At 37.1% G+C, this 27451-nt stretch overlaps 1 protein-coding gene across 2 annotated transcripts in view; it reads left to right on the forward strand.

The window, feature by feature from the left end:
- LOC120429313 (uncharacterized) overlaps positions 1-25835 on the forward strand; it is a 227278-nt gene extending 201443 nt beyond the window's left edge. For both annotated transcript variants that reach the window (XM_052707573.1, XM_052707574.1), the window contains exons 6-11: positions 2123-2224; positions 3002-3139; positions 16743-17128; positions 17402-17767; positions 20654-20932; positions 25430-25835. In XM_052707573.1, coding sequence (XP_052563533.1) covers positions 2123-2224; positions 3002-3139; positions 16743-17128; positions 17402-17767; positions 20654-20932; positions 25430-25626 — 1468 coding nt within the window. In that variant the 3' untranslated portion in view covers positions 25627-25835. The remainder of the gene's footprint in view (positions 1-2122; positions 2225-3001; positions 3140-16742; positions 17129-17401; positions 17768-20653; positions 20933-25429) is intronic.
- The last annotated feature ends 1616 nt before the right edge of the window (positions 25836-27451 follow it).

Below are 27451 nucleotides of genomic sequence, written 5' to 3' on the forward strand. Positions count from 1 at the left end.
TAGTTTTTATCTGTAATTCACAAAAGTACTTTCAGATTCAAAATTCTATTTTACATTCCATGAATGATTTTTAAATGCTGTTTCGGCTGAGTTTTGATACAATCCAAAAATCAATATTTTTTTCAAAAATTCATAACTTGGTGAAAACTAAAATACTACAGCTCAAAAGTAAGCACATATTTTTAATAATAACAAAATATGAAGTTGATATATTTTGTCAACATCAAGTTTTTGTGATAAAAAGTTAATATAAAGGCATTTTTGTGTACCTTTTTTTCGAATTACAGATTTAAGATTATTTGCTTAGCACTTTTCTTTGGATAGTCCCTATTTATGTATGGAGACTTGTATAGAGAACGCAAAATGTTTTTTTATGAACCTTAGGAATCGATGAACAAAGTTTCATCAAAATTAAAAAAAAATAAGCACAACTCTAGAGAACTGCATTTTTTTTTTTTTTTTTTTTTTTGTAGGAAAGTTACAAAATTTGGTGGAGCAATCATTGACTTCCAGGTTGACTATCATTGATTAATGATGATTTTCATAACTTTACAAGTGAATGAAAAAAAAAGGTTACCAAAAAGAACCAAAACCATTTTTGAAAACTAATGTAAATGAGGCAAAATTTATAAAAAATCATGGCAATGACGAAAGTCATAACCTCAATTAGGGGAAGGTGTGGCAAGTGTAACAAGCTAAGGAAATGCTCGTTGAAACCCATTAAAAACTTAAATAAATCAGTCGGATTTTTGATAATCATCTTATTCCAGGTCTTGACTAAGACTTTGATAGAACAAGTTTAAAAAAAATCCTGTTTTGTACTATAAAAATGATTTTTAAATTATTATTTTTTCTTACATTCCACTCAACTAGTGGGGCAAGAAGAACAACCCGTTGGGGCAAGAGGAACAATGCATGAAAGAACATGTTAATTTGCTATCAATTGAACTGTAAACACTTAGACACATCAGATTAGAATGTACATTCATTTTTAAATTAAATAATAAGATTTTACCAATATTTTGATCGTTTTTACGACAAAAGTAAATTACTCAGATGATAAATAGTAAATTTTATTAATATCACTAAATATTGCATGGTAAATTTTTTTTAACAATTGTTTATCAGTTTTTAAGAACGTTTTTTTATTTATTTCCCAATAAAATATATTGTTGTAGCAATTCGTATTTTTTCCATACTTCAAATCCATATGGTACACTTGCCCCACCTGAACATTTTTTTTAAAAGCTCTCAACAAAAATAATCAAATGATAAATCATACTGTATAATATGTGCAAATCATTGGTAGGGACACTACTGATCTAGAAAAAATGATTAAATGAACTAAAAAACGAGCCCTAAGTCTTATTTTGTGTTTTCCAATTATTCAAGAAATCAAAGGATTTGAAAAAAGCACCATTCAATCTTGTGTCCCGTGGCGCTTTCGTCGTTGTGGTGGTTATGTGGTAGAAGAACTAACTAATTGCATTGCTAGTAACACTTCCTTACATTGAAAATATTGGAAATTGTAAGAATAACGATCGTACGAGCGATTGTTCCTCTTGCCCCATATGGTCGTCTTGCCCCACTTCGCCCTAATGTTCTTTCTTATGTCAAATAAAAATTCAGTAATTTTTGTTTTGCTCTAGATTATGTATTGACACACTTTGTTGCGACTAAAAAGCTTAGTTTATATTTAACCAGTTGAAAAAATGCTGACGGATTTTTTTCAGCTGGTTTAAGTGTTGTAGCATGGAATTGCGTGTTTATTTCAATAAGAAATTCAGTTTTTTTTACAAAGCAAAAGAAGCTGAGTGCGCATCAAATATAAATCATAAACTAAAGCGATAACGAACTTTTTTGACAGAGGCTAATATGCTTAAGAAACTCATTCACTAAACCGCACAAATTCAGACAAAAAAAAAACAAGAACGTTTTGCTTTGCGAACCACATTTCGATAAAAAGATTATGATAATTTTCTTGCCATATCCATTCCGGAATCCATTTGGGCGAAATCCTGTTATATCCGCTCTGATCCCCATGTTTTGCTTGATTTCGGTGTTCCACCCGTTCATTTGTTTATTTTGTTCTCTTTTTTTCTTCATCCCCGTCCCCCTTCAGATTCCTGTACTGGCGCGTCTGTTGCTACGTTTGCACCCGGGAACCGAAACGGTCCAACTCGAAGCGAAGCCGGAGCGGTCGGAGTGGCACAATCCGCCAGGGGTAAGTTATAAAGTATATTATGAAATGAAGATTTACATTAGAGAGGGAGTCCGTGCAGTAGTGAGTTCTTCCCGCTGCTGCTCCTTTTTTCTACGTAAAGCTTCAGTTTTAAAATTGAAATGGCTTCAAGCTTCTTTTGGTGAGCTTTTCCCTTTTCCCACCCACTCTTGGGGGATTGTTCAGATATTACGTAGCGTCTTATATTGTCTTAAAATTGTCAAAATATATACTGAAAGTAGCTAGAAAATATTAAGCTATTGATGAGTTTTATCAACTTTCATCTTTTCTCACAAAAACTGCTAAAACGGATGAACCAGAAAATTTTACCACAACTATCAGTGATTGTCAAAGTGTAAAAATCACTCATAACCTTAATTCACTTTGCTTTCAAAACTGTGAGTGACTTTATACGGTGATACGTAATTTTGGAACCATCCCTGACCTTAAGAAAACGAAGCGTGGCTTCTCGCTTTCAGCAGCGCTCCGGACGATGTTTACCTGCTTTCAATAGAATTTTAGCCGTCTGACTGCTTTCGGTTGGAGGAAGAAAAAGAGAGTCACCTCAAAGCCCAGTGCGCTGCTCGTCGAGAGCAAAAACAAGCAAAGTCAACAAACAAGGAAAAGCTTCCTTGATCTTCCCTTCGGGTTGGCAACAAAGGCTAGCCTTTAGTCTCGAAACCTTGGAAGTAGATAGCTATAGAAGACCAGCCAACATGGTCCAATTGAAAGCTGATTGCCCTGTTGTTGTTATTTTCTTCCTCCCCTTTTTCATTCTAGTCGAAGCTCGATGAGGTCGCAACCGGCCGGGACCAGCATCCGGCGATCCGTGCGGAACTCCCAGCGCTCGGCGGATTCCGGCTTTGATCCGTACTATGATCCGGCCATGGCACACGCGTACTCCGATGCAGACTTCAGGTAATTAGTGTGTACTGCAAGTATGGGAAAATTGCAGCTCGGGAAATTCTCTGGCTGTTCGAAAGTCTAATTTTTTACTGAATGTTTATGCTAAGCTAATCAGTGCGAATGAGACATTGAAAAAAAAACATTTAAATTATCAAACAGATGTAAAATAGAATGTTCTTGATGGTAGTCATTCACTCTTGGACCAATGACTGTCAATGATGGTTCTAGTTCAGGGTTCAGAAATAGTAAATTAAAATGCAAAATCAATCACGATACGTAAAATGCTTCTACAAATAACAGAAAGAAAATGATGTCGACTGGAAATGACACCTTTTAGAGCCATTCTTAAGGCAAAAAAGATCATAAAAATAAATAAAAGAACATGTTTAATGTATAAAAAATCGCAGAGTTAGATTTTTTAAACACATAAAGCAAACCTCAACATTTTTGAAGTTTGTATCAGTAAACATTTCAGTTTAGGGGCTTTCTGAACACGCTCCAATCTACAGAATGGAATTTCAATTCTCAGGCAATAAATAAAATTGTAAATTTTGGGTAAAATCGTATCGATCATCTTAAACAACCATGCGCACCCCCGTTTATCTGTGGGTTAGGAATAAATAGAGGTGCGCATGGTTGCTTGAGATGATTTCATAGCATTTCAATAAAAAAATATAATTTTATTTTTTTGGTAAGGAGTTCACTAAAATCTATCTATCATTATTTGACAAAACTGAAGCGTTCAAAGACATCAATTTCAAAATTGTCAAGTTGTGAAATCATTGGTGATCATCATTTGAACGACACATCTTGTTCGCTCTTTGGAGCGATAAATCCTCAAAGATTCGTTAACAAACATTTAAATTCTTGAAATATTTTCGAAATATTTTTTAATTTCACAAATACTAAAGTTTACTTCAACTGTAAGCATTCGTTTTATCGTTTCAATCATTTCGCATATCTAGCAATGGTTGACTCAACTATTGTTTTGGTGGTAAAATTTAATTTTTCTCTTAATAATTTTTTGATGATTATTGATTTTTAATGAGGGCTTCTATATGACTCAAATGTCTTAGTAATAAGCTTTTTGATTTTTTTTTCAGTGTGCGCTTCAATACAAAAATCTATTTTCAAACATTTTTTCAATCATCAAAAAATTTACCTTATTTTTGATTAAATAAGTATGCAGAAAATTCAAGTTCGCTCTTAAACATTTTTTTAAAATTAAAAACAAATGCTTGATTTTACGGCTAAAAACTAAAATTGAAAAAAAACTATTTTAACGCTCTACAACCCAACCTTGCTTTAAGGCGTGCTTTGATCTAAATTTTGGCAAAATTCATTAGTTTTTAACATTTAACATTCAAAAAGCATTGGAAACAAAAACTATCCATTTTTTGGAAAATTAAGAAGGTAATAATTCTTTTAGTGTTTCAAACTATGTCTAAACTATTTTTTTGCAATTAAATAGCCAATGATTTAGTTTAACAACAACAAAAATGAACACACTTAAACAATTGGAAAAGAGAAGGAAAAAATAGAACGTTATATAAGTACAAAAATTCCATTTGAAAAGAGCCTAAACCGAAAAAAAAAGTACTCTGATCGGGCTAAAAAATTTTCTGGGGGTTCCTTAGCCGAAATAATAAGACCCGTATTTTTTTGTTTGGCCATTAGGGTAACCTACACCGTGCCAGGGGACAAATTTCGAAAAAAAGCTCCGCATCATTTCAACCGAATTTAATTGGCTTTTACGCAAATGAAAAGTTATTAGTTTGCCTTTCAAAGATACATAAATTAAGATCCGAAAAAACCAGCCAAACATTTGAAAAAGTCGAATGAAAACTACCGAGTTATGATTTTCTGAAAATAAAAACTGGATTTCTCAAGTGTCACGTGCACAAACAGGAAAATTAACAAATCGGCAAAAAAATCAACTTTTACACTAAAACTGAGATAACTTCAACATTTTAGTGATGACCTATTATTATTATAATACATGTTTGGGTACAAAAAATTGCGTCTTATAATTACGAAAATTCTGGTACCAAAACATGTATAGGTCATCGCTTAAATTTTGAAGCTATCGCATTCTTAGTGAAAATAGTTTTTTTTCTCGTTTTTGCCATTTTACTGCAATTTTTTAAAATATTTTCAGACAAAGGCTTTTTGGTCAAGACACGGTCATACACCATTTTAAGTTGTCATACGATTTTTTAAAATGATTGCTTGGGTTTTTCGGATCTAATTTTTTTCCTTGAAAGGTAAACTAAACACCTTTCGTTTGTGTCCAAGACTCAAATGTTTCGAAATGACATTGAGTTAAAGAAAATTGTCATTTTTGGGACTATCGTAGCACGGTGTAGGTCATCCTAACGGTCAAACAAAAAAATACGGGTCTAATTGTTTCGGCTAATGAACCCCAAGATTTTTTTTTATTTAGGCTCTTTTCAAATGGAATTGCTAAATAACTATTTAATAGGTACACTAAATCCCCTAAATACGCTCCCCCCGATTGCGCCTCCCCCGTTTTGCGCCCCCCGAATTGCGCTCAAACCCCGAAATAACGCTCCCCCCAAATAACGCTCTAAGTGGCGCAAATCGGGGGAGCGTTATTGCGGGGTTTTGGCGTGAAATGGGGTTTTCTTTTTAAATGTACTTTTTTACATATAAATAAAATATTTGTATAAGGGGTCATCCACAAAACATGGATAAGGGGCCATCCACAAATCTGGGTATCCAAGAACTCCCGGAAGTCATGCCCTAGATATCTACTTGATGAACGGGGGTCTATATGGGTGTATTAAACATCGGTATAGCTTCCGATAGCTTCAGTGAACCACGATGGATATTCTGGGTTACGTTAAATTGTTATGGGTCCTCCAGGAACTCCCGGGAGTTATAACCTGATGATCTACCTGATCAACGGGGGTCTATATGAGTGTATTAACCATCGGTATAGCTTCAGGTAGCTTCACTGAACCACGATGGATGCTCTGGAGTTCGTTGGATTGTCATGGGTCCTCCAGGAACTCCCGGGAGTTATGACCTGATGATCTACCTGATCAACGGGGTTCTATATGGGTATATTAATCATCGGTATAGCTTCAGGTAGCTTCAGTGAACCACGATGGATCTTCTGGGTTACGTTGGATTGTTATGGGCCCTCCAGGAACTCCCGGAAGTTATGACCTGATGATCTACCTGATCAACGGGGGTCTATATGGATGTATTAACCAACGGTATAGCTTCAGGTAGCTTCAGTGAACCACAATGGATACCCTTAGCCATGTTGGATTGTTATAGGTCCTCCAGGAACTCCCAGAAGTTATGACCTGACGATCTACCTGATCAACGGGGTTCTATATGGGTATATTAATCATCGATATAGCTTCAGGTAGCTTCAGTGAACCACGATGGATATTCTGGGTTACGTTGGATTGTTATGGGTCCTCCAGGAACTCCCGGGAGTTATGACCTGATGATCTACCTGATCAACGGGGGTCTATATGGGTGTATTAACCATCGGTATAGCTTCAGGTAGCTTCATGAATTACGATGGATACCCTTCGCCATATTGGGTTGTTATGGGTCCTCCAGGAACTCCCGGGAGTTATGACCTGATGATCTACCTGATCAACGGGGGCCTATATGAATACATTAATCATCGGTATAGCTTCAGGTAGCTCCACCTAACCACGAAGGATACTCTGAGGTACGTTGGATTGTTATGGGTCCTCCAGGAACTCCCGGGAGTTATGACCTGATGAACTACCTGATCAACGGGGGCCCATATGAATACATTAATCTTCGGTATAGCTTCAGGTAGCTTCACCTAACCACGAAGGATACTCTGAGGTACGTTGGATTGTTATAGGTCGTCCAGGAACTCCTGGAAGTCATGACCTGGACATCTACCAGATCAACGGAGGTTTATATGGATGAATTAATCATCGGTATAGCTTCAGGTAACTTCAGTAGCATCCATCATGGTTCAGTGAAGCTACCTGAAGCTATACCAATGATTAATATACCCACATAGACCCCCGTTGATCAGCTAGATCATCAGGTCATAACTCCCGGGAGTTCCTTGAGGACCCATAACAATCCAACGTACCCCAGAATATCCATCGTGGTTCACTGAAGTTACCTGAAGCTATACCGATGGGTAATACACCCATACAGACCCCCGTTGATCAGGTAGATCATCAGGTCATAACTTCCGGGAGTTTCTGGAGGGCCCATAACTATCCAACGTAACCCAGAAGATCCATCGTGGTTCACTGAAGCTACCTGAAGCTATACCGATGGTTAATACACTCATACAGACCCCCGTTGATCTGGTAGATCATCAGGTCATAACTCCCGGGAGTTCCTGGAGGACCCATAACAATTTAACGTAACCCAGAATATCCATCGTGGTTCACTGAAGCTACCGGAAGCTATTCCGATGATTAATATACCCATATAGACCCCCATTGATCAGGTAGATCATCAGGTCATAACTCCCGAGAGTTCCTGGAGGGCCCATAACAATCCAACGTAACCCAGAAGATCCATCGTGGTTCACTGGAGCTACCTGGAGCTATACCGATGGTTAATACACTCATATAGACCCCCGTTGATCTGGTAGATCATCAGGTCATAACTCCCTGGAGTTCCTGGAGGACCCATAACAATCCAACGAACTCCAGAGCATCCATCGTGGTTCAGTGCAGCTACCTGAAGCTATACCGATGATTAATACACCCATATAGACCCGCGTTGATCAGGTAGATCATCAGGTCATAACTCCCGGGAGTTCCTGGAGGGCCCATAACAATCCAACGTAACCCAGAATATCCATCGTGGTTCACTGAAGCTACCTGAAGCTATACCGATGGTTAATACACTCATACAGACCCCCGTTGATCTGGTAGATCATCAGGTCATAACTCCCGGGAGTTCCTGGAGGACCCATAACAATTTAACGTAACCCAGAATATCCATCGTGGTTCACTGAAGCTACCGGAAGCTATTCCGATGATTAATATACCCATATAGACCCCCATTGATCAGGTAGATCATCAGGTCATAACTCCCGAGAGTTCCTGGAGGGCCCATAACAATCCAACGTAACCCAGAAGATCCATCGTGGTTCACTGGAGCTACCTGGAGCTATACCGATGGTTAATACACTCATATAGACCCCCGTTGATCTGGTAGATCATCAGGTCATAACTCCCTGGAGTTCCTGGAGGACCCATAACAATCCAACGAACTCCAGAGCATCCATCGTGGTTCAGTGCAGCTACCTGAAGCTATACCGATGATTAATACACCCATATAGACCCGCGTTGATCAGGTAGATCATCAGGTCATAACTCCCGGGAGTTCCTGGAGGGCCCATAACAATCCAACGTAACCCAGAATATCCATCGTGGTTCACTGAAGCTACCTGAAGCTATACCGATGGTTAATACACTCATACAGACCCCCATTGATCAGGTAGATCATCAGGTCATAACTCCCGGGAGTTCCTGGAGGGCCCATAACAATCCAACGTAACCCAGAAGATCCATCGTGGTTCACTGGAGCTACCTGAAGCTATACCGATGGTTAATACACTCATATAGACCCCCGTTGATCTGGTAGATCATCAGGTCATAACTCCCTGGAGTTCCTGGAGGACCCATAACAATCCAACGAACTCCAGAGCATCCATCGTGGTTCAGTGCAGCTACCTGAAGCTATACCGATGATTAATATACCCATATAGACCCGCGTTGATCAGGTAGATCATCAGGTCATAACTCCCGGGAGTTCCTGGAGGGCCCATAACAATCCAACGTAACCCAGAAGATCCATCGTGGTTCACTGAAGCTACCTGAAGCTATACCGATGGTTAATACACCCATATAGACCCCCGTTGATCAAGTAGATATCTAGGGCATGACTTCCGGGAGTTCTTGGATACCCAGATTTGTGGATGGCCCCTTATCCGTGTTTTATGGATGACCCCTTATACAAATGTTTCATTTATATGTAAATAAAGTACATTTAAAAAGAAAACCCCATTTTACGCCAAAACCCCGCAATAACGCTCCCCCGATTTGCGCTCAAACCCCGAAATAACGCTCCCCCCGTTTGCGCTCAAACCCCGAAATAACGCTCCCCCGAATTGCGCTCTACCCCGGTGTGCGCCCCCCCAAAAAGAGCGCACATGGGGGATTTAGTGTATAAGATACTGATAGTAGGTTATAGAATAGGAGAATCCTGATAAATTCTAACTAAAATACTAATAATGAAAGAGTAAACACATAAAACAAGAGATGTGAAGCTACCGTTGGACACAAGTTGATCAAAATGACTTCCTAAACAGGGAAAACTGAAAATATGAGCTGTTGCTCAACTTTGCAAGCATCTTATTCAGAGGCTAAGGAAAACACATCCAATGATTAAAAAGGGATCTGTCACTGAATGGGATTGCTCGATATTTGATAGAACATTCTGTCAGCGATCATTTCCGAAAACGAAATTTGATCGCTGACACACAGTGCCTATCATGATTGTCATTGCTTGGCAAAGGTCGTTGAAGGTAAACACAAAGACGAATCGAACGAAAAATGGGCACCACTCATGCAGCCGCCCGAATGAGACAACGTGCTCTATCTCTTTCTCTCGTTTTTCGTCTCTATTTCCCTTCCTTGTGTTTGCTGCGTGGTGATAGAAGTCATTTGAATGCGATCATTGGTGAGATGGTCGAAATCTCGGTAGATTGTCAAACGACCGCTCTCTGAGCGATTGTATTCCTAGAGGGAAGTCAATCACTGTGTGAGTGGCTTTGCGTAGCACTCGTTCGTTTGTGTGTGGAACGAACGGAAGGAGAATGTCAAAATCAAGTTGTCGTGGTGAAGACGATTGCAGTGTTCTGTCACCTATCACAAACAATGTCGAAATTTCGTAAGCACTTGTTTCGTTTTGCTAGAAGACGGTGATTTTAGCGGATTGCCGACTGGAATTCGTCATGTTACGTGATGATTGTCTAAGCCCAAGTTGCCTAGGAAAAAATAATTGGTAAAATATTCAATTCCACCTGAACCAGATTCTCACCACCATGACAGGCGTCCATAGACTAGAAAATCGTGACGTCAGAAATGAACTCAAATCACTCAAAGTTCAATTTGTGAGTGACTTTAACAGTTTGGCCTAGTTTGACAGCTACATTGTCCCCAGTTACATATAAAAAAAAGTTATGTTAGTTAAGATTGTTAGAAATACAAAATACAAAATGTGATTTCTAGACATATATAAAACGAAATGAAATATTTTCTAGAGAATTTCTCTATCGGAACAGGAAGCGAAGTTTCCAAGGATGTTGCTCTTTTTATTTTGTTTGCGCTATGTGAAGGGCTTTCAGCAATACACAAGAATATAAAGCATTTTTCCTGCTCAGCACAGTATTAAAAGTAGTTAAAAATTTGCCATGAAGGCTAATCAAATGATGAGTTAGCTCACCTTCCAAAGCTCAGTTTTGTTTTGGGACACAATCAAGGTTTGTCAGTTTGTCGGCTGTTTCCGGGTCAAATAAATTAATCAAGTGCTTAGCATATTGTTCACAAACAGTGGTGCGCACTAATTTGCAACATGGTGCAGCCCCGATGATTACAGAGACTTGGTCAGATGGGCTTACGAGTATGCTAATTTCGAATCGACGCATTCGGTGTTCTGAGCAACTACAACATCACAAAGCCGCTACAAGGCACTCTGTATTTCCATTGATCTCCATCAACAAGTACGCTGTTATCGGATGGTGGCCTCCGGCTGTTTGGGATCTGGTTTATTGGCAATATTGTTACAGCGCCAACCCACCAGTCAGTGTCGTGTGAAGTTTGGTTGGCGATGTGGTTCTGACCATCAATATATCGTGTGCGGGTATGATAACAAGCCCCAATGCAGATGAATTAATTTATGGCTCCTCAGCGACGAGCCGTTACAATTAGTCAGGATGCGTAACAGTAATCAGGAATCTTGTGCCTGGTTGTAAGACCATCACGTTTTGCGCAATTCTGCTTGAGTTGAAGCCCCTCAAAATCAATCCAGCTTAGTAGAGTGAAAAAGGGCAAAAAAAATCATGTTTTGGATAATTCAATCAATTGTGTTAACATCAAGGGTTAATCAAACGAAACAATGACAAGTCAATTAGAACACAATCAAGCTTTTATTGCTTTGCTAAGCAAACAAGACCGGCCAAACTTTCAGTGTCCTATTACAACCCCTAATTGACGTAGCCGCCATTGCTACAATGTACCCTCGACTCGCAAAATTTGTTAGGTGGTTAGGTTAATTCAACAAAATGAAGCAATGCCCCAACTCAGTTTGCTCGAGTACCAGCGGCCAATAGCAGAGAGCTACTGTTATTATTGTTTCCCACTCTCGAAAGTTCATCTCCCTGGTATTGGTTAGGTTTTTTTATTTGCCTTCTTTCCCATTGGACATGGTTCGATTTGTGGCCCCACATTCCGGGACCGTGGCCCGTCCTAAGGTGGTGGCCAAAGCGCTTATTTGATCTGTGTCGGGAAACTTTTTGAATCGTTTTTACAGTTGTATGGCTTCGGGGGCGACTCGCGGGGTGGTGTTTAGGGTGACCATATTTTTTTTGGTTTTGACGATCCGATAATAGAAGAGAAAAGCAACTCGCGACAAAATTTTGAGGCTAGGAATTTTGGCAGGTATGATTTTCATAAAGTATTCGCCTCCTTTTCTCTCCCACAGAAAACCTGGGAACGAGGTAGCTGCCAAACTAGGCCAAAATGTTAAAGTCACTCACAAAATGAACTTTGAGTGATTTGAGTTCATTTCTGACGTCACGATTTTCTCCTCTATAAGCCATATCAGAGAGAAAATCATTTTTCATTAGATGATACTGAATGCAACTTTTCGAGCAATCTGTTTCAAACAGCATTTTGAATTTTAATATGCAACTTTAAGATAACTGTTATCATCTTTTTATCTTATTCTTAAATATGTTTCCCAAAAGTGCCTGGATTGTTCAATAAACCAAAAATACGATAAATAAAGAAAGTTTATAGCTTTATTTAAACGCCGGAGGTCACTATCCTTATGTGAGTGCGTTTGTTTCAATCCAATAACTGCTGGCCGGCAGCGAAATAATGGAATAGTATATCCTTGAAAACTTGGATTGAGCTAATGCGGTATTTAAAGGCATTGAATTCATTAAAAAATCCAACACACTTTTTCAGTTTTTTTTGTTAATTTTGATTGAATTAGTTTTAGATTGGAAAAGTTGAGAAATTAAATTAAATTTGAATTTGTTTTATAACTGTTTGTAACAACAATACAACCAAAAATTGTCACACGTTATAGTGGTAAAGGATTCTTTTATCTGATTTTAAGTCTCATGGTTTTTCAAATATTGGCAAACAATTCAAGGGCGTTTTTGATTAGTAGGAAAATCTACTTAACCATGATTCTATTCTGACAATATAATTTTTGATCACACTAGTAGCGCCGTTCTACTGCCTCGTCGTCTACATCTTCACCGACCACGTCCTGGCACGGCTAATGGGTGGATGTTGTTTCTCTTTGCTCTCTTTTTGTTGTTGGGAGGTTCTGCGGGGTGTTTGGTGATTTACCTTTGCGCACCTACTTCTCTCTGGTTTTTGGAAGCCCCAAGGTACAAAGTTAAACTTACCGAGCCAAAGGAAAAAGAACAAAAAAATAAAGGTTATAAGAAAAGAAGCACACCTTCCCCGGACACGATAATAAACCGTCGATCGCCGGAATGAGTTTGGAACTTTTGTGAGGGACATTTATGTAACTTTTTATTGTTTACTCAAACTGTGTGGTGGCGAAAAGTTGTCTGAACTTGGGGGGTTCTTACTGGTTGGGTTTTTTTTATTGTTGCGCAATTTTGTGGGCTGTTTGAAGCGATTTGCAAACGTGGACACGGACAGGGGTAGCAACTATTTGTGAAGGTGCATCTACGGGGAAATGAATGCGATTGAATTGTGTTTGCTTTAAAACAAATCATTGGATGTTTGGAATATTATTGTCTTTTAGATTTCTTCGATTCTAAAAAGTTTAAATTTATTATAATTGCACTACATTTTAAAAGTACACAATGTCAATATAAATTTTCAGCTCTGACTACCCAAATTAAAAATTAAAATGATAAGACTTGCGGGTCTTGGTATAGTTATTGTACTCAGTCTGCAAACCAAGTAGGGTCTTAGAAAACTCGTGCACGTGGAAGTGTTTGTTTAGGATCTGCTTCAAGTTCACGGTTAAAATTGTGGTCTGTTTTTATGGCGTGAAACGTTTTGTAAGAAGCTTACCCCGGTCCTAATCGTTTAAAGTGTAATTTACTGGAATATAGCAAAGTTTAAATTAACTCCGCAAACACTACAAAGAAATGTTTTTAATCTTTTTTTTATAGAACTATACAATGACGATCATTCGAAAGAAATCAACCGAAAATTATCAACACACCAACATAAAGTGCCATATATTCTCAAGTTCTCAACTGATCAAAAGAAAGACAATTTTCTATTTTTTTTTCAGTAATATTTTATTTTTGTCACAAAAACTTGATTTGCACTAAATCACATTTTTTTTTAACTTTTAATGATGATATGTTTAACGAAATGCCATTTTGAGCCGATTCAAGTATTTTTTTAAACTGATTCTTAGCGGGAGTGAGCAGGATTTCCTAAATGTTTTTTGTTGTTTCTACATTTGCATTCTGGTGAAAATTCGTTTTCTTTCCTTCATAGCCCAAATATTGGCCAAATAACCGTGTACGACTTAAACTGGAAGCGGAGTATTTTATTAAATTCATTACTGTTCTTATCCCATCACACAAATAAAAGACTAGAAAAATCTAAAATATCATCCAATTCTAAATGATCGTTTTTCGATATATGGCTTTTTTTAAACATTTCATCGGTATAATTTTACCAAAAAAGCTTTAATGAAACAAAACATACAAAATTTTTTGTTATAATTTTTGTTTTCAATATTGAGATAGATAATTTTTTATTGATTTACAGATTTACAGTGTTAAACAATAAAAATGATAAAATTACAGAAATTTTATTAATAATCATATTTTTCAAAAATAAAATCAAAGCGTTTTCTATGGAAAAATATAAAATTATATTAAAAATTATAAATTAAATAATTAAAAATTTTCAAGGTTATTAGCATTAATTTTTTTTTCTCAAACATAGTTTTGAACAAAAATAAATAATAATATTTACTAAGTCTACAATCGAGAGAAAAATAGATTTTTTTGATAAATGTATGTAGGAATTGTCTTATAGAAATTACTTTCTTTGTTTAGATTGATATTTTTCGGCGAATAATAACACAATTTTTAAACGTTTTTTCTTACGTTTCGGCCTACTTTTCTCATTTCGGCCATCATCAGAATCTTAAAACCCTTCTTCCAGCTGCTACTCCTCCAGGACCTGCTGGGTTGCCTGGACTGCTAAAAAAATCTTATGGAAATTTAAACAAAGTATTTTTACAGGCAAATTTTGGACCAAATTTTTCAAAGAACATTTTTTGTTGGCTTTAAAATGTTGTTGCAAACCATGAAACTTGTCAATGAAGGGTCACAAGTTTTCGAAAAAAGCAATGTTTTTGATCATTTGCATGTTATTTTGAGCCCACAATACCATCATCAGTTTTTAAAGTATTCATCATTGAAAGTACTAGAGGTGGGCAAAAAAAGAGCGAACCGCTCGAAGAGCCGGTTCACTGAAAAGAGCGAACGAACTGTGGCTCACAAAAAAAGAACCGCGGTTCTTTTTTAAACTCCAGTTTTGTGAAAGAATCGTTTCAATATGGCATGATTTTTGTTATAAATATAATTTATTGTATTTCCGAAAAATGTAACATTAAATTTGTTTTTGAGAATTGAAAATGCAATTTCAAAAATGTCAATGCTTATAAAAAATAATCCCAAAAGTATACGATTTTCTAAACAAAATTAAATAAACTTTTCAGTGTGCAACTGATAGTTCATTAAAGTAAAAAACGTTCAAATTTAATGAAAATAGAAATCTTATCCACTGAAAACAAATTAAAAAGCATTTCGGTTTAAAAAAAGTTCATCAATACTTCGATATTTTGAAAACTAATGAAACTAATGGGGATGTGCAAAATGCATTTTTAAACTCTTTTTTCATTAAAATGTCTTGCTATTATTTTTTTGCGACTTTGGCCAATGTTGAGGGACATAAACTTCAAAAAATATTTGGTATGGCCAAATTTATAAAAATCCAATGTGAAATAACTTATAAAATCACACGATTCTTGAAAAAAACGTATTCATTTAAATTTTGAAAAAAGAGCGAAAGAGCCGGTTCAAAGAGCGGCTCTTTTTTAAGAGCGAACGAAAATGAGCGGCTCCTAAAAAAGAGCGGTTTTGCCCACCTCTAGAAAGTACCATTGATGCATTGGCGTTTAAGTAAATTGTTGAGCAAAACGATAGTTTTTTTTTATGAACGTGCTTTTGAATAAAGATAGACATATATTTTATGATAAAAGCTTAAAGATCACACCATTTCTTTTGTCAATCTTACCCACTAGCGTGGGACATTAGGGTGTAATATCAAAATCGATTTTCCAGCACAGCAATTTTTCAATTCCTTTTGGGGTCCTAAACAACTCCCCAAAGTTTGGGCACGATTGGATTAGTCCTCACTTTGCGCAAAGCGATTCAATTTTCCATATAAATTTGTATGGGAAAAACCATTTTTTTTAATTTTGATATTTATAAAATCCACGTTTCAAGCTGTACTAAAACCGGATTCATATTCAAATGCTCTGGAAGGTGCTCTACAACTTTCCCGAAGAGAGTATGGTGCTAGCATGTCCCTGAAAGAAGATACAGCGTCCTCAAAACTCGTCTAAAACGTGATTTTCGAGCAAAAAACACGTTTTAGACGAGTTTTGAACACGCTGTATCTTTTTATAGGAGCAAGTTAGCACCATACTCTCTTTGGGAAAGTTGTAGAGCACCTTCCAGAGCATCCGAATATGAATCCGGTTTTAGTACAGCGTGAAACGTGGATTTTATAAATATCAAAATCCAAAAAAATGGTTTTCCCATACAAATTTATATGGAAAATTGAATCGCTTTGCGCAAAGTGAGGACTAAACCAATCGTTCCCAAACTTTGGGGAGTTGTTTAGGACCCCAAAAGGAACTGAAAAATTGCTGTGCTCGCTAAATTTGGACAACTTTATTTTTTTTCCATACAACCATATTACACCCTAGTGGGACATGGATATAGCTTCTGGGGTCATAGTGTCTTAAAATTCCGGTTGAGACATTCGAAATTAAACAATTTTGTCTTTTTAATATATCCGTGAGCCACGCTTTAACAAATAGCTTCTTCACTTCTTCAGACAATGTATTGCAAATCCCTTCAACATGCCGCTCTTATCAATTTGATACCATCAAAAAACATTATCATTGTTACTGCTCACGGCCTCCACCCTACGCCGCTATGGCCTGTAAATGGAGCAAATTTTCAATTCATTACCCTGCGTCAGTTCCCATTAGCTGTTGACGATTATCTAATTTTCAAATCTCCCTTCACCAGATACAACGACGGCGATTACTACCCAGATGGCATGCCCCGGCAGCAGTTGCAGCAGCAGATGAATGGGCCAGGTTCCCCGCGGTACTCGAGTGGCCACGGTGGCCTAGGCAGGGATCGGTTCCGTGACAGAGTTACCATTGACAGGGAGCGCGGAGGTGGTGGGCCACCCGGCGCTGGAGGTTATCAAGATCAGGGGGGCGACCGGTATGGCGACGACGAATACATTTCCACACCGCAGCAGATGAAGCGACAGATGCGTGGCGAATCGATGGGACGGGAACTGGCAGGGCAAATGGGGCCGCCACCGCGGGGTTCCCAAAACTCACGAAATTCCGACGGTAATTACCCGCCGGTGGCCTACAGAAACAATATGCAAAAGTCGCCAGGTAAGAAGAAAGAGTGAAAGGGGATCTAAATTTACATGAAAAGGGGAAAATTTTAATTTTCCTCAATTAATCTTATTTGAACTGGGAGACCAGCTTCAAATTTCCAATTCTCTACATTGAATCTCAATTTCTCGTAATAATTTTCACTGTTTCATAACCATGAAGGCTAATGCACAGTCCGATGAATATCTTCGCCTCTTGGGATTGGGTAGTGTATCAAAAGTTAATCAAGCCTTAAAACTATTTCATCCCCTTTCCTCTATCCCTCCATAGCAATGCGCGCTCAGTCCCTGGACCGTCGCATGTTCCGTCGGGATCCCCAGATGGTGGACTTTGACGAGGAGGGCGGTCCCGGCGGCAAAACGCCAATTCTGTGCAATAAGTACGCCCTGGAGGACATGGACGAGCAGCAGCGGGGCAGTCCACGTGGCCGGGGAGGACCGGGTGGGGACGGGTTTCACGATGGCCGCGGTCCGATGAACCCACGCAGCCAGTCGATGCCGCGGCAGTCCCGGTACGGTGACCGTCTGATGCCGGACCGGTTGCCCTACTACAACGAGGACAACGAGATGATGGAGATGAACGCGGCGGCGCGGAAACCCTCGCACCCGTCCACGGGCCGGCGCCGGGAGAGGCCGGGTAAGTGCCGTGAGCCGCGAGTCGTAAATTTTTGCTTCTTGCCTTGGCTTTTCTCTTTATAAAAGTTGGATAGTTTCGCGTGCCATGTGCAAACGTAGTCGGAGTCGTCGCACGGCATCTCGCACCAGACGACGATTTTTTTTCTGAGTAATTTAGCGTACAAAATTGATTCCCAGCCAAGAAAATTAAGTTCTTTAGCAATAATTTAGCGATGATTATGCGTTTTTAATTAAACGAAGCAAGGGCCGAGCTCGTGCTAGGTTTTCCCCCAAGAGCAATTCTCTGTGATTTTGAAAACTGATTGGATGTCTGAAAACTTGGCATCCGGTCAAGTACAAAACAAAACATTGCGATTATTAAAAATGAAGTAAACATAACATTTGACATTTGACAAAAATAATAAATTTATACATAATGCAGGGCTGTGGAGTCGGAGCCGGAGTCGGTGGAGTCGGGTCTTTTTGGGGACGTGGAGTTGGAGTCGGAGCCGGAGTCGGCTAAATTTTATGAGCTGGAGTCGGAGCCGGAAATTTCTGATAACCCGGAGTCGGAGTTGGAGTCGGAGTTATCTAAAATTCAACATTTTTTTTTTACCTGTTCAGTATTTGTTATAATGCTGGTTTCACAGAACTTCTTATATATTTAAGTTTTTTATTCAGGAGATTCATTAGATGCCATTATGTTTTTTTTAGCATTTTTATTGTGGTTGGAATGCTCTTATTGCGTTATTTCACTTTGATCACTATATGATACCCTCTCTAACCCAAATTTGTAGTATCATAAAAAAATAAATTAATTAAAAAATAATAGACAATATTAGTTTTGTACTCAGAAATATTCAATTGAGTCTTGACTGCATCCTTTTGCCTGAACCCTTTCAATTCAAATTTGACCAAAGGTGAAGATTCAAGAAGTATCGCGCGCCTCCTTATACATAGAAAATTTTAAAATTAAAATAAATCAAAAATCTCTGGGTTCAATATTTTCTAGGTCACGGATATTTGAAAAGAAGCCCTTAAGCGTCCTTTCCACAAATATGTTTTTAAGTAAATTGATTTGCGAAAATATTCTTCTCCAGCTATGGCGTGATGTCCATGTTCGTCTTAAATAAAAATCTATGGAGCTTTAAAAATAGTTTCGTTTAAAATTGTTATTTAAAAAACCAAGGTGACTTTGATTGTCACTGTGCTTCTTATAAATGTCAGCCTAAAAGTGAGCAAATTAAATATATATGATATTTAAAACGATCATTACGGCTAGGTTACTTTTAATGATTCATTACAAAAAAATACAAATAAATATTTATTTTTTTTAGCTTTTAATAAAATAAGTGTAAATTTGTGGTTATGTTAATGAGTCCAAATTTACTTTCAAAATTGTTCATCTAAAAATGCCTTCAAAACTGGAAATATTTTTGATACTGTCCAGACTCGATTATTATAAGCCTCGATTATCCTAAGTTCGATTTGTATGGGCTTCGGATAATCGAATCACGTTCTAAAAAAAATATGTTCGTTCTTCCATTCGAGTTCTGCGACCCCATTTTAGTAAAATTTGAATAGTAAATTGCCTATTAAATATCAAAATGCATTTTTTCAATATGTTATCACCGCCATTTTGGATGCCATCTTGAATTTGAAAATTCTAAATCACTTTAGCGTAGTTAAGTGTTCATACTTGAACCCGACAATTAAAATTAAGGCCGAATAAGAATATCAGAAGTGAAATTTTTCCGAGGCCTTCGGATAATCGAGTCTGAACTGTATCTGGTTTAATAACGTATACAACTTGTAACCTACATTTTTTTCCGTTTTGTGATTCGAACTTATTTTTTTGGAGAAAAACTTGATACTTAGAGAGTATTCAAATAATTCTATTTATCAATGTTTTCAAAATAATAATTAGCGATTTTTTTTAAATATTAAAAAAAATATGTGGAGTCGGAGCCAACAATTTGTTGAAAGCTGGAGTCGGAGTCGGAGTCGGAGTCGGCTAAAGTTTGGAGTTGGAGTCGGAGTCGGAGTCGGAGTCGGAGTCGGAGTGAGTCGGTTGGAGCTGAAAGCCAGAGCCGGAGTCGGAGTCGGAGTCGGCTAAATTTAGAAAGCTGGAGTCGGAGTCGGAGTTGCTTGAGATATGACCCGACTCCGTAGCCCTGCATAATGTGTCTTCTAAGAAGGGAATTTTTAAAGAAGAACATCGTCTTATGGCTCTATACGTGGTAGCAATCCGAAATTTCACTGTTTCGAATGCAACTTAATGCATAACATTTTACCTGCGATATATCAAAATATTCCAGTTTAAAAAGTGCATTTTTTTACTTTAGAATGGCTGCAAATTTTGACTAATACGTCCAAATTCACTTTTTCGAAAAAGAAAAATATTGTTTGCAACAACCACTTTTGAGGTAATGATGGCTCAATTGAAAGTTAGAGTGGTTCATGAGGCGTTTTCAAAAATCTAGCGTTTCAGGAATAATTTTGGATGCAATATGTGGAAGTAGCGAACAGCAACAGCAATTCCAGCAATTGTTTGGAAAATTCCAAGTGCACGTGTTTATGGGGACTTCAAACTTCCATGCTTCCCTTCGAGTTGAGCCTGCGCAGAAATTTTGTTGGTGGGTGTTATCAACGTTTAATATGTAAACCGCACTAAAAAAAAACAAAGCAAAATAGTTGATTTCCCAGAGTATCCCTCCCAAGAGTATAATTTAAATGACTGAAAATTGTTTCCTTGCTTTTTCTCCTTCTGCATCTTTCTCTCGGTCATTTGTGGCCCATTTGGCACACCACAAACACGCGCGCACACGCCCCACTGGCCTGGCACTGTTCCGGATGGATACTGGACTCTCTCTCTCTCTCTCTCGGACCTGGCATGTTTGACCAAAAGTGCCAGCACCATCGCCACGCATAATGTCGCCGATGGGATTTGCGGTCCACCGACAGGCGCGTCATCTCCAGAACGTGATCGACGACAGCTCGCTCTACGATGACGAGTGGGACAGCGGGGACCTGCCCCCGTCTTCCGTGGTCCGACCCGTGCCGATCTGGCTGTGCGTCTTCCTCGTCGTCAGCTACATCATTGCCGGTGCGTTCATGTTCTCCAAGTGGGAGGAATGGTCCTTCCTCGACTCGGCCTATTTCTGTTTCATCACGCTAACCACCATCGGTAAGTATTTGCATATAAACAAAGCCAGCAGCAACGTCAATTAAAGGGGTAAGGGATGTATTTTCGTCCCAGCCCTACATTCCCTTAGTACTAAACTCGAAATAGACTTCCTACTCCTTCAACTAACCGTGTGCACTAATGATTACGATGATGAGAAGCATTTCCCCCGATGGAGAAGGTATTTCTCGTTCGAATCAAACTACAGCCTCGGTTGGCTTCTACGAAACAGAAACTTCAATTACGTTTAATCTGATTACCGAGTGACGAGTGCAGCTAATCACGAGAGAGTAAAATAATTACATTTGATATTGCGCTCCGCGCCGGTAATCCTTGCAGGGGGAGACCGTCGATGCAATCAGAAATCAAAACAAATTTAGAAGAGATGAAATGTAACTATTGGAATTCCAACCTTATCCGATTTCAGATCTTTGTGATTTTTAAAATGCATCAAAATAAATTAGGCTAGAATGCATTCGAGAATCATTTTGTATTTTTTCTTGTTCTTCAAAAAAGTCAATTGTTATTTTGATATTTTACATTATGTTTAAAAACATTTGTCGAAATCTTGAAAGAAGATGATTTTATGTAATATGTTTTTATATTTATTTTTTATATAGACAGACACTTTTCCTATAAACGCCAGGAAACAACGATAATTTTTATAAAAAAATAAGATCTTTTTTATTGAAACAATATTTTTCTTCCTTCAACGTTTTGGAGAACAGTTTTTTATAGTTTTTGTCAAAATTTCTCTCATTTACACTGTTGTCAAAACCTTGATTTATCTTATGATTTCACAAAAACTATCACTTAATTCATAAATGCTAAATAAAGCTTGATTTTTATTGGGTTCAGTCATTGAAGTCATTAATATGTTTAAAAAAATGAATTTCTCTAGAGAACCATAGTTTGTTTGAATCTATAAAGAGCAATTCCAGCTCAAATCAGGAATTTTTCTGGTACTTTTGTACCCGACCCTCTCCGATTTCAATGAAACTTTGTAGACATGTTATCCTAGGCCTATATAAGCCATTTTTGTGTATATGGAGCCAATAGTACTCTATAATAACATTTGAAAAGGGCGTAAGGTATTTAAATATTTTTGTATTTTGTAATTTAAAAGTTACTGTATCTCGAAGCCATTGCATTGTATCAAAAAGTGGCCAAAGACAAACTTGTAGGAAATTTGACGGGCTATCTGAAAAAATACACTGAAACAAAAATACACGCCACATCTATGAGATTTTTTGATTTTTAAGTCTAAAACTTAAATTTAAAGGTGATGTCACGATTTTTTTTTCGTTCAAAATTTTTGAGGAAATAGCCTAAGATGTTAGAAAAAGACTGACGAAAAATGAAGGATGGTATGTCTCTCCTGAAATAATACAAAAATCATTTACTAAAACTGTTTTTTTGAAAAGTGGTCAAAACGTAAAAATTTTTGAAAACCGGTAGTGGGAATCGATTCTCCATACAATTTTACATAAAAATTTCCATATTGACTATTGTCCTATGTCCAATCCTTGGGAAGATACAGCGGTTTTATAAATGAAAATGTTGAAAAAACGGGTTTTTTGTGGTTTTTGGCAATTTCTATATGACAGACTTAGTTTTTCAGTCTCGTAAATATTTTTACCGGAAAGCTCGTTCAATTTCCCATAAGTTTGCCTTTTACAACTTTTTGATTTATGTCGTTTTTATATTTACGTAATCAAATTTACTATCCTGTTTTCTACCACACTGAAAAAATATTCTATTTTCAGTTGTAAGCAATGTAATTAAACTTATATCTGTAAGCCCTTACATTCAATTGTAATGCTGTCAAAGGCAAACTTATGGGAAATTGGACGAGCTTTCTGGTAAAAATATTTACGAGACTGAAAAACCAAGTCTGTCATATAGAAATTGCCAAAAACCACAAAAATACCGTTTTTCTACATTTTCTTTTTTTAAACCGCTGTATCTTCCCAAAAATTGGACATAGGACAATGGTCAATATGTAGACTTTTATGTAAAATTGTCTAGGAAATCGATTCCCACTACCGGTTTTTGAAAATTTTGACGTTTAGACCACTTTTCAAAAAAAAAACAGTTTTAGTAAATGATTTTTGTATTTTTTTAGGAGAGACATACCATCCTGCATTTTTCGTCAGTCTTTTGGTAACATCTTAGGGTATTTCCTCAAAAATTTTGAGCGAAAAAAAAAAACGTGACATCACCTTCAAATTTAACTTTTAAACTTAAAAATTGAAAAATGACATAAAAGTGGCATGTATTTTTGTTTCAGTGTATTTTTTTTTCAGAAAGCCCAATTTCCTATAAGTTTGTCTTTGACCACTTTTTGATAAGACGCAACGGCTTCGAGATACAGTAATTTTTAAATTACAAAATACAAAAATATTTAAATACATTACGCCCTTCTCAAATGTTATTTTCGAGTACTATTAGCTCCATAAACACAAAAATGGCTTATATAGGCCTAGGATAACATGTCTATGAAGTTTCATTGAAATCGGAGAGGGTCGGGTACAAAAGTACCAGAAAAAATTCTGATTTGAGCTGGAATTGCTCTAAAGAAAAAAAAAAAAGAGTTCTGAGTTAGTGGAACTTTAAGAACAATCTAAATAAAACCTTAAAAATTGCAAACGGACCATACATCAATCGAAAGATCCCAAGAAAAGCTTCAAAATAAAGCTTAATTCGAATTAATTTGTTTAATGATTGATTTTCTATGAATTTTTAAACATTGTTCACAAATAAATGGTTCCTTTGCCAGGGATTTCAAAAGTTTGCTCATGTAATTTCTACAAAAAAGCTAAAAGTTTAAATTCATTAAGAGGATTTAAAACAAAAGCAAAAGGAAATAACTAATGTTAGTGATACATGAGACACATCCGGCCTTAAATTTAGTGAAAATACTGTTAGGCCGTTGAAATGCTTTTAAAAGTTTATGTTTGATAGAGTAACTTTGGAGACAAACAATTCGGCCCAGTCTACATATTATTGAAAAATTCAAAGTGTAAAGGGACAACAAAATTCAAAAAATATTTGCAATATAAATTTTTGTCTCTTTGTTCTCAGAGTCGACAATGAAACAAAATTAACATCTTACTATAAAATATATATAAAATATATGATAAAATAAATCTTCTTAAAGATATGTTTTCATTGGCACCATGTTTATAAATAAATAACTAAGTTTTCAATACAATTTATGCTATGTCCTCGATTTTTTTTTATTTTCAAACATATTTTTTGAGGTTTTTCATGTTATCACAAGTTGTATTCAAAGTTCGCTTCGCTGTGGTTGAGGTCAAGATCAAAAATAAAAACTAAAGTTTAGAATTCAAAGCATGCAGATTTTTACTATCATGGTGCTATCATTTATGAACCTTTTTTTCATTTCGTAAGGTTTTTTTCTGGTCATTTGCTTTAAAAATTCATAATTTGTAAAAATTCAAATGTATTCCATTTGATTAAAAAATAAAAATTAGCTTTAGACATCATTATTTAAATAATATTTCATCGAGTTGTTTGAAAAATCTAATGAATAATAATAAGATCATATTATTTTTTGCCTGATTTTTGAAAATATAACTAGAAAAAATAGATGTTTCTGATGATCTGATGTTTAGTCTACAGTTGATTGCTTTAACTTTCTGTTCTGGAATTTTTCATATTTTATATTTATTTTGTGCTTATCTTGTACAATTTTTTGGTTAACTAAATACATAATAAAGTGCTATGGAGATCCTTTCATCTACGGTTAAATACAATAATCAAATGATTTCTTTTATTTCAAGTATAATGAGATCTGCATAAAAAGTACCCAAAAAAACTGAATTTCTTGAATTTTTAGGTTCAGGAGAAAAGACTATTTTATATTTAAAAAATAAAATCATCCAGTCTGTCAAAAATATTGGGTATTGTGTATTAAGCTCAAATTAAAAATAAAATCGAGACAATGGATATTGTTTTTGTTAAATTAAGTTGATTTTCATTTAATTTAACGCCATACATATTTCTGATAACATATCTTAATACTCACAGTTCAACAATGCAGTGGACAGTTTATAATCAGAAATAGAAACATTAAGATGATTTTCGTGTCATTATGATACAGTAAACAACGGCCGTTATGCCAAACTAAACGAGCATAAACTCGACCAAGTTTCGCAACAATCTCGCATAAAGGCATTAGTTATGCGAGCACGGTCAATTGACCTTTAGAACGTCCTTTTTACGGACAGCATCATTTCCTGCCGGAATATATGCATCATGAAACTATAACTTACCAACAACACCAACTAACACAACTTTCAACTTTCCAGCCAATCTCGGCAAAAGGTCCCCCCCAAGGAAAACTACATCAAATCTCTCTCGCACACCCAAACACAACAGCAAAAACGCTAGCCTCTTTGCGTCCTGTATATTTTCTAACCTCTAACTTTGTCGGGGGATTTTTTTTTTCACTTTTTCTTCTCTCCATTTTGTCAGGTTTCGGCGATTTCGTCCCAGCGCAGGGAGTGAAAAACGATTCGGAAATTTCCATCGCATTGTGCTCGCTGTACTTACTGTTCGGGATCGCGCTGCTGGCGATGAGCTTCAATCTGGTGCAGGAGGAAGTCATATCCAACGTGAAAAGCGTCGCCCGAAGGCTCGGCATTCTGAAGGAGGAGGAGATGGACGATTGAGGGAGGGAAGGAAGAGGGTGGTGACGACACATACAGATAGTGTGGAAAAGTTCTCCGTTTTTGAAAGCATTTGTGTATCGAATTTTCTTTTTTTTTTGTGTCGTTTTCTTTATCAATTTTTCTGCTTTATGATAGTTGGTATTAGTTTTGGCGTTTAGGTGACAAAAAATAAATAAATTGCTGAATCGATTTGAAAACCAAATTGAACCTCGTTCGTTAGAGTGTTTTATTTTCGTCTCTTGGTCACAATAAATCGTTAGCTATTAGGACTGTTCTATGAATCGTGTTGGATAACACTGAGCCTCAGAGTTGAAGTAACCCCCGGGTCTTTTGTGGTCTCTGTTGCAAAATTCTGCTCATTTCTAGGCGTTCAAAGGTTATTTGTGGTGAGTCACCCAAATCCTCTTTTACGTCTCGAAAAATGCCACCTTCTGGGATTTTGAACTCAGGCCTTACTGGGGTGAGAGGCTACCACGCTAACCACTGCAGCACCAGCCCAGGCAAGGTAAGTACTTAATGGAACCTGTAAACTTAAAACACTTGCACGGACAAATGGACACGACACCGGCATTTTGATTTTGAAGCTGGTCTTCTTCTTTTTTTTATATTCTTTTTGCCTTCCTCACTTTACTGAGGAAAGGCTATAAAATCACTTAAAAATGAACTTTTCAATTAGATCTCCTAGACCCACCTTTATGTGTACCTATCGACTCAGAATCAAATTCTGAGCAAATGTCTGTGTGTGTGGTGGGATGTTGATAAAAAAATTGTCACTCGATTATCTCGACATTGGCTGAACCGAATTTGTCCGTTTCGGCCTCATTCGATCCGTCTTGGGATCTCATAAGTCGCTATTAAAAATTATGCAGTTTAGTTAAGTACTTCAAAATTTATGCTAAAAAAACGATTTTAACAAAAGTCCGGAAGATTGTAAAAATGGTGGTTTTTGTAAGGCTATAATCCTGCTCGAAAAATGAACTTTTGAAAAACAGCTCGTAGACCTATATTCATGTATACCTATCGACTCAGAATCGAAAACTGAACAAATGTCTGTGTGTGTGTGTGTATGTGTGTGCGTATTCCCCTTGGTGCTCAAAATTCTTGCCAAGTTTTCTCGGCACTGGCTGATCCGATTTGAGTCAAACAAGTTGCATTCGATTTGTTTTGGTGCCCCATACTGCACTATTGAATTGTTTGAAGATCCGATAAGTAGTTCAAAAGTTACGTATAAAAAAGTGTCAGAGTTGCGAATCAGGTGCTGGAATTTTGATGCCGGATCTCACTTATCTATATGAAAACTATGTCCGGATCCATCATCCGACTCATCGTTGGTTAGGTAATCAAAAGACCATTCCAATGAGTCCAAAACATTGAAGATCTGGCAACCCTGTCTCGAGATATGACCACTTAAGTGATATTTATGTACTTTTTTGAAGCCGGATCTCACTTTAATGTATGTAAACTATGTCCGGATCCATCATCCGACTCATCGTTGGTTAGGTAATCAAAAGACCATTCCAATGAGTCCAAAACATTGAAGATCTGGCAACCCTGCCTCGAGATATGACCACTTAAGTGATATTTATGTACTTTTTTGAAGCCGGATCTCACTTTAATGTATGTAAACTATGTCCGGATCCATCATCCGACTCATCGTTGGTTAGGTAATCAAAAGACCATTCCAATGAGTCCAAAACATTGAAGATCTGGCAACCCTGTCTCGAGATATGACCACTTAAGTGATATTTATGTACTTTTTTGAAGCCGGATCTCACTTAAATGTATGTAAACTATGTCCGGATCCATCATCCGACCCATCGTTAGT

The sequence above is a fragment of the Culex pipiens genome, chromosome 2, assembly GCF_016801865.2.
Source record: "Culex pipiens pallens isolate TS chromosome 2, TS_CPP_V2, whole genome shotgun sequence".
NCBI lineage: Eukaryota > Metazoa > Arthropoda > Insecta > Diptera > Culicidae > Culex > Culex pipiens.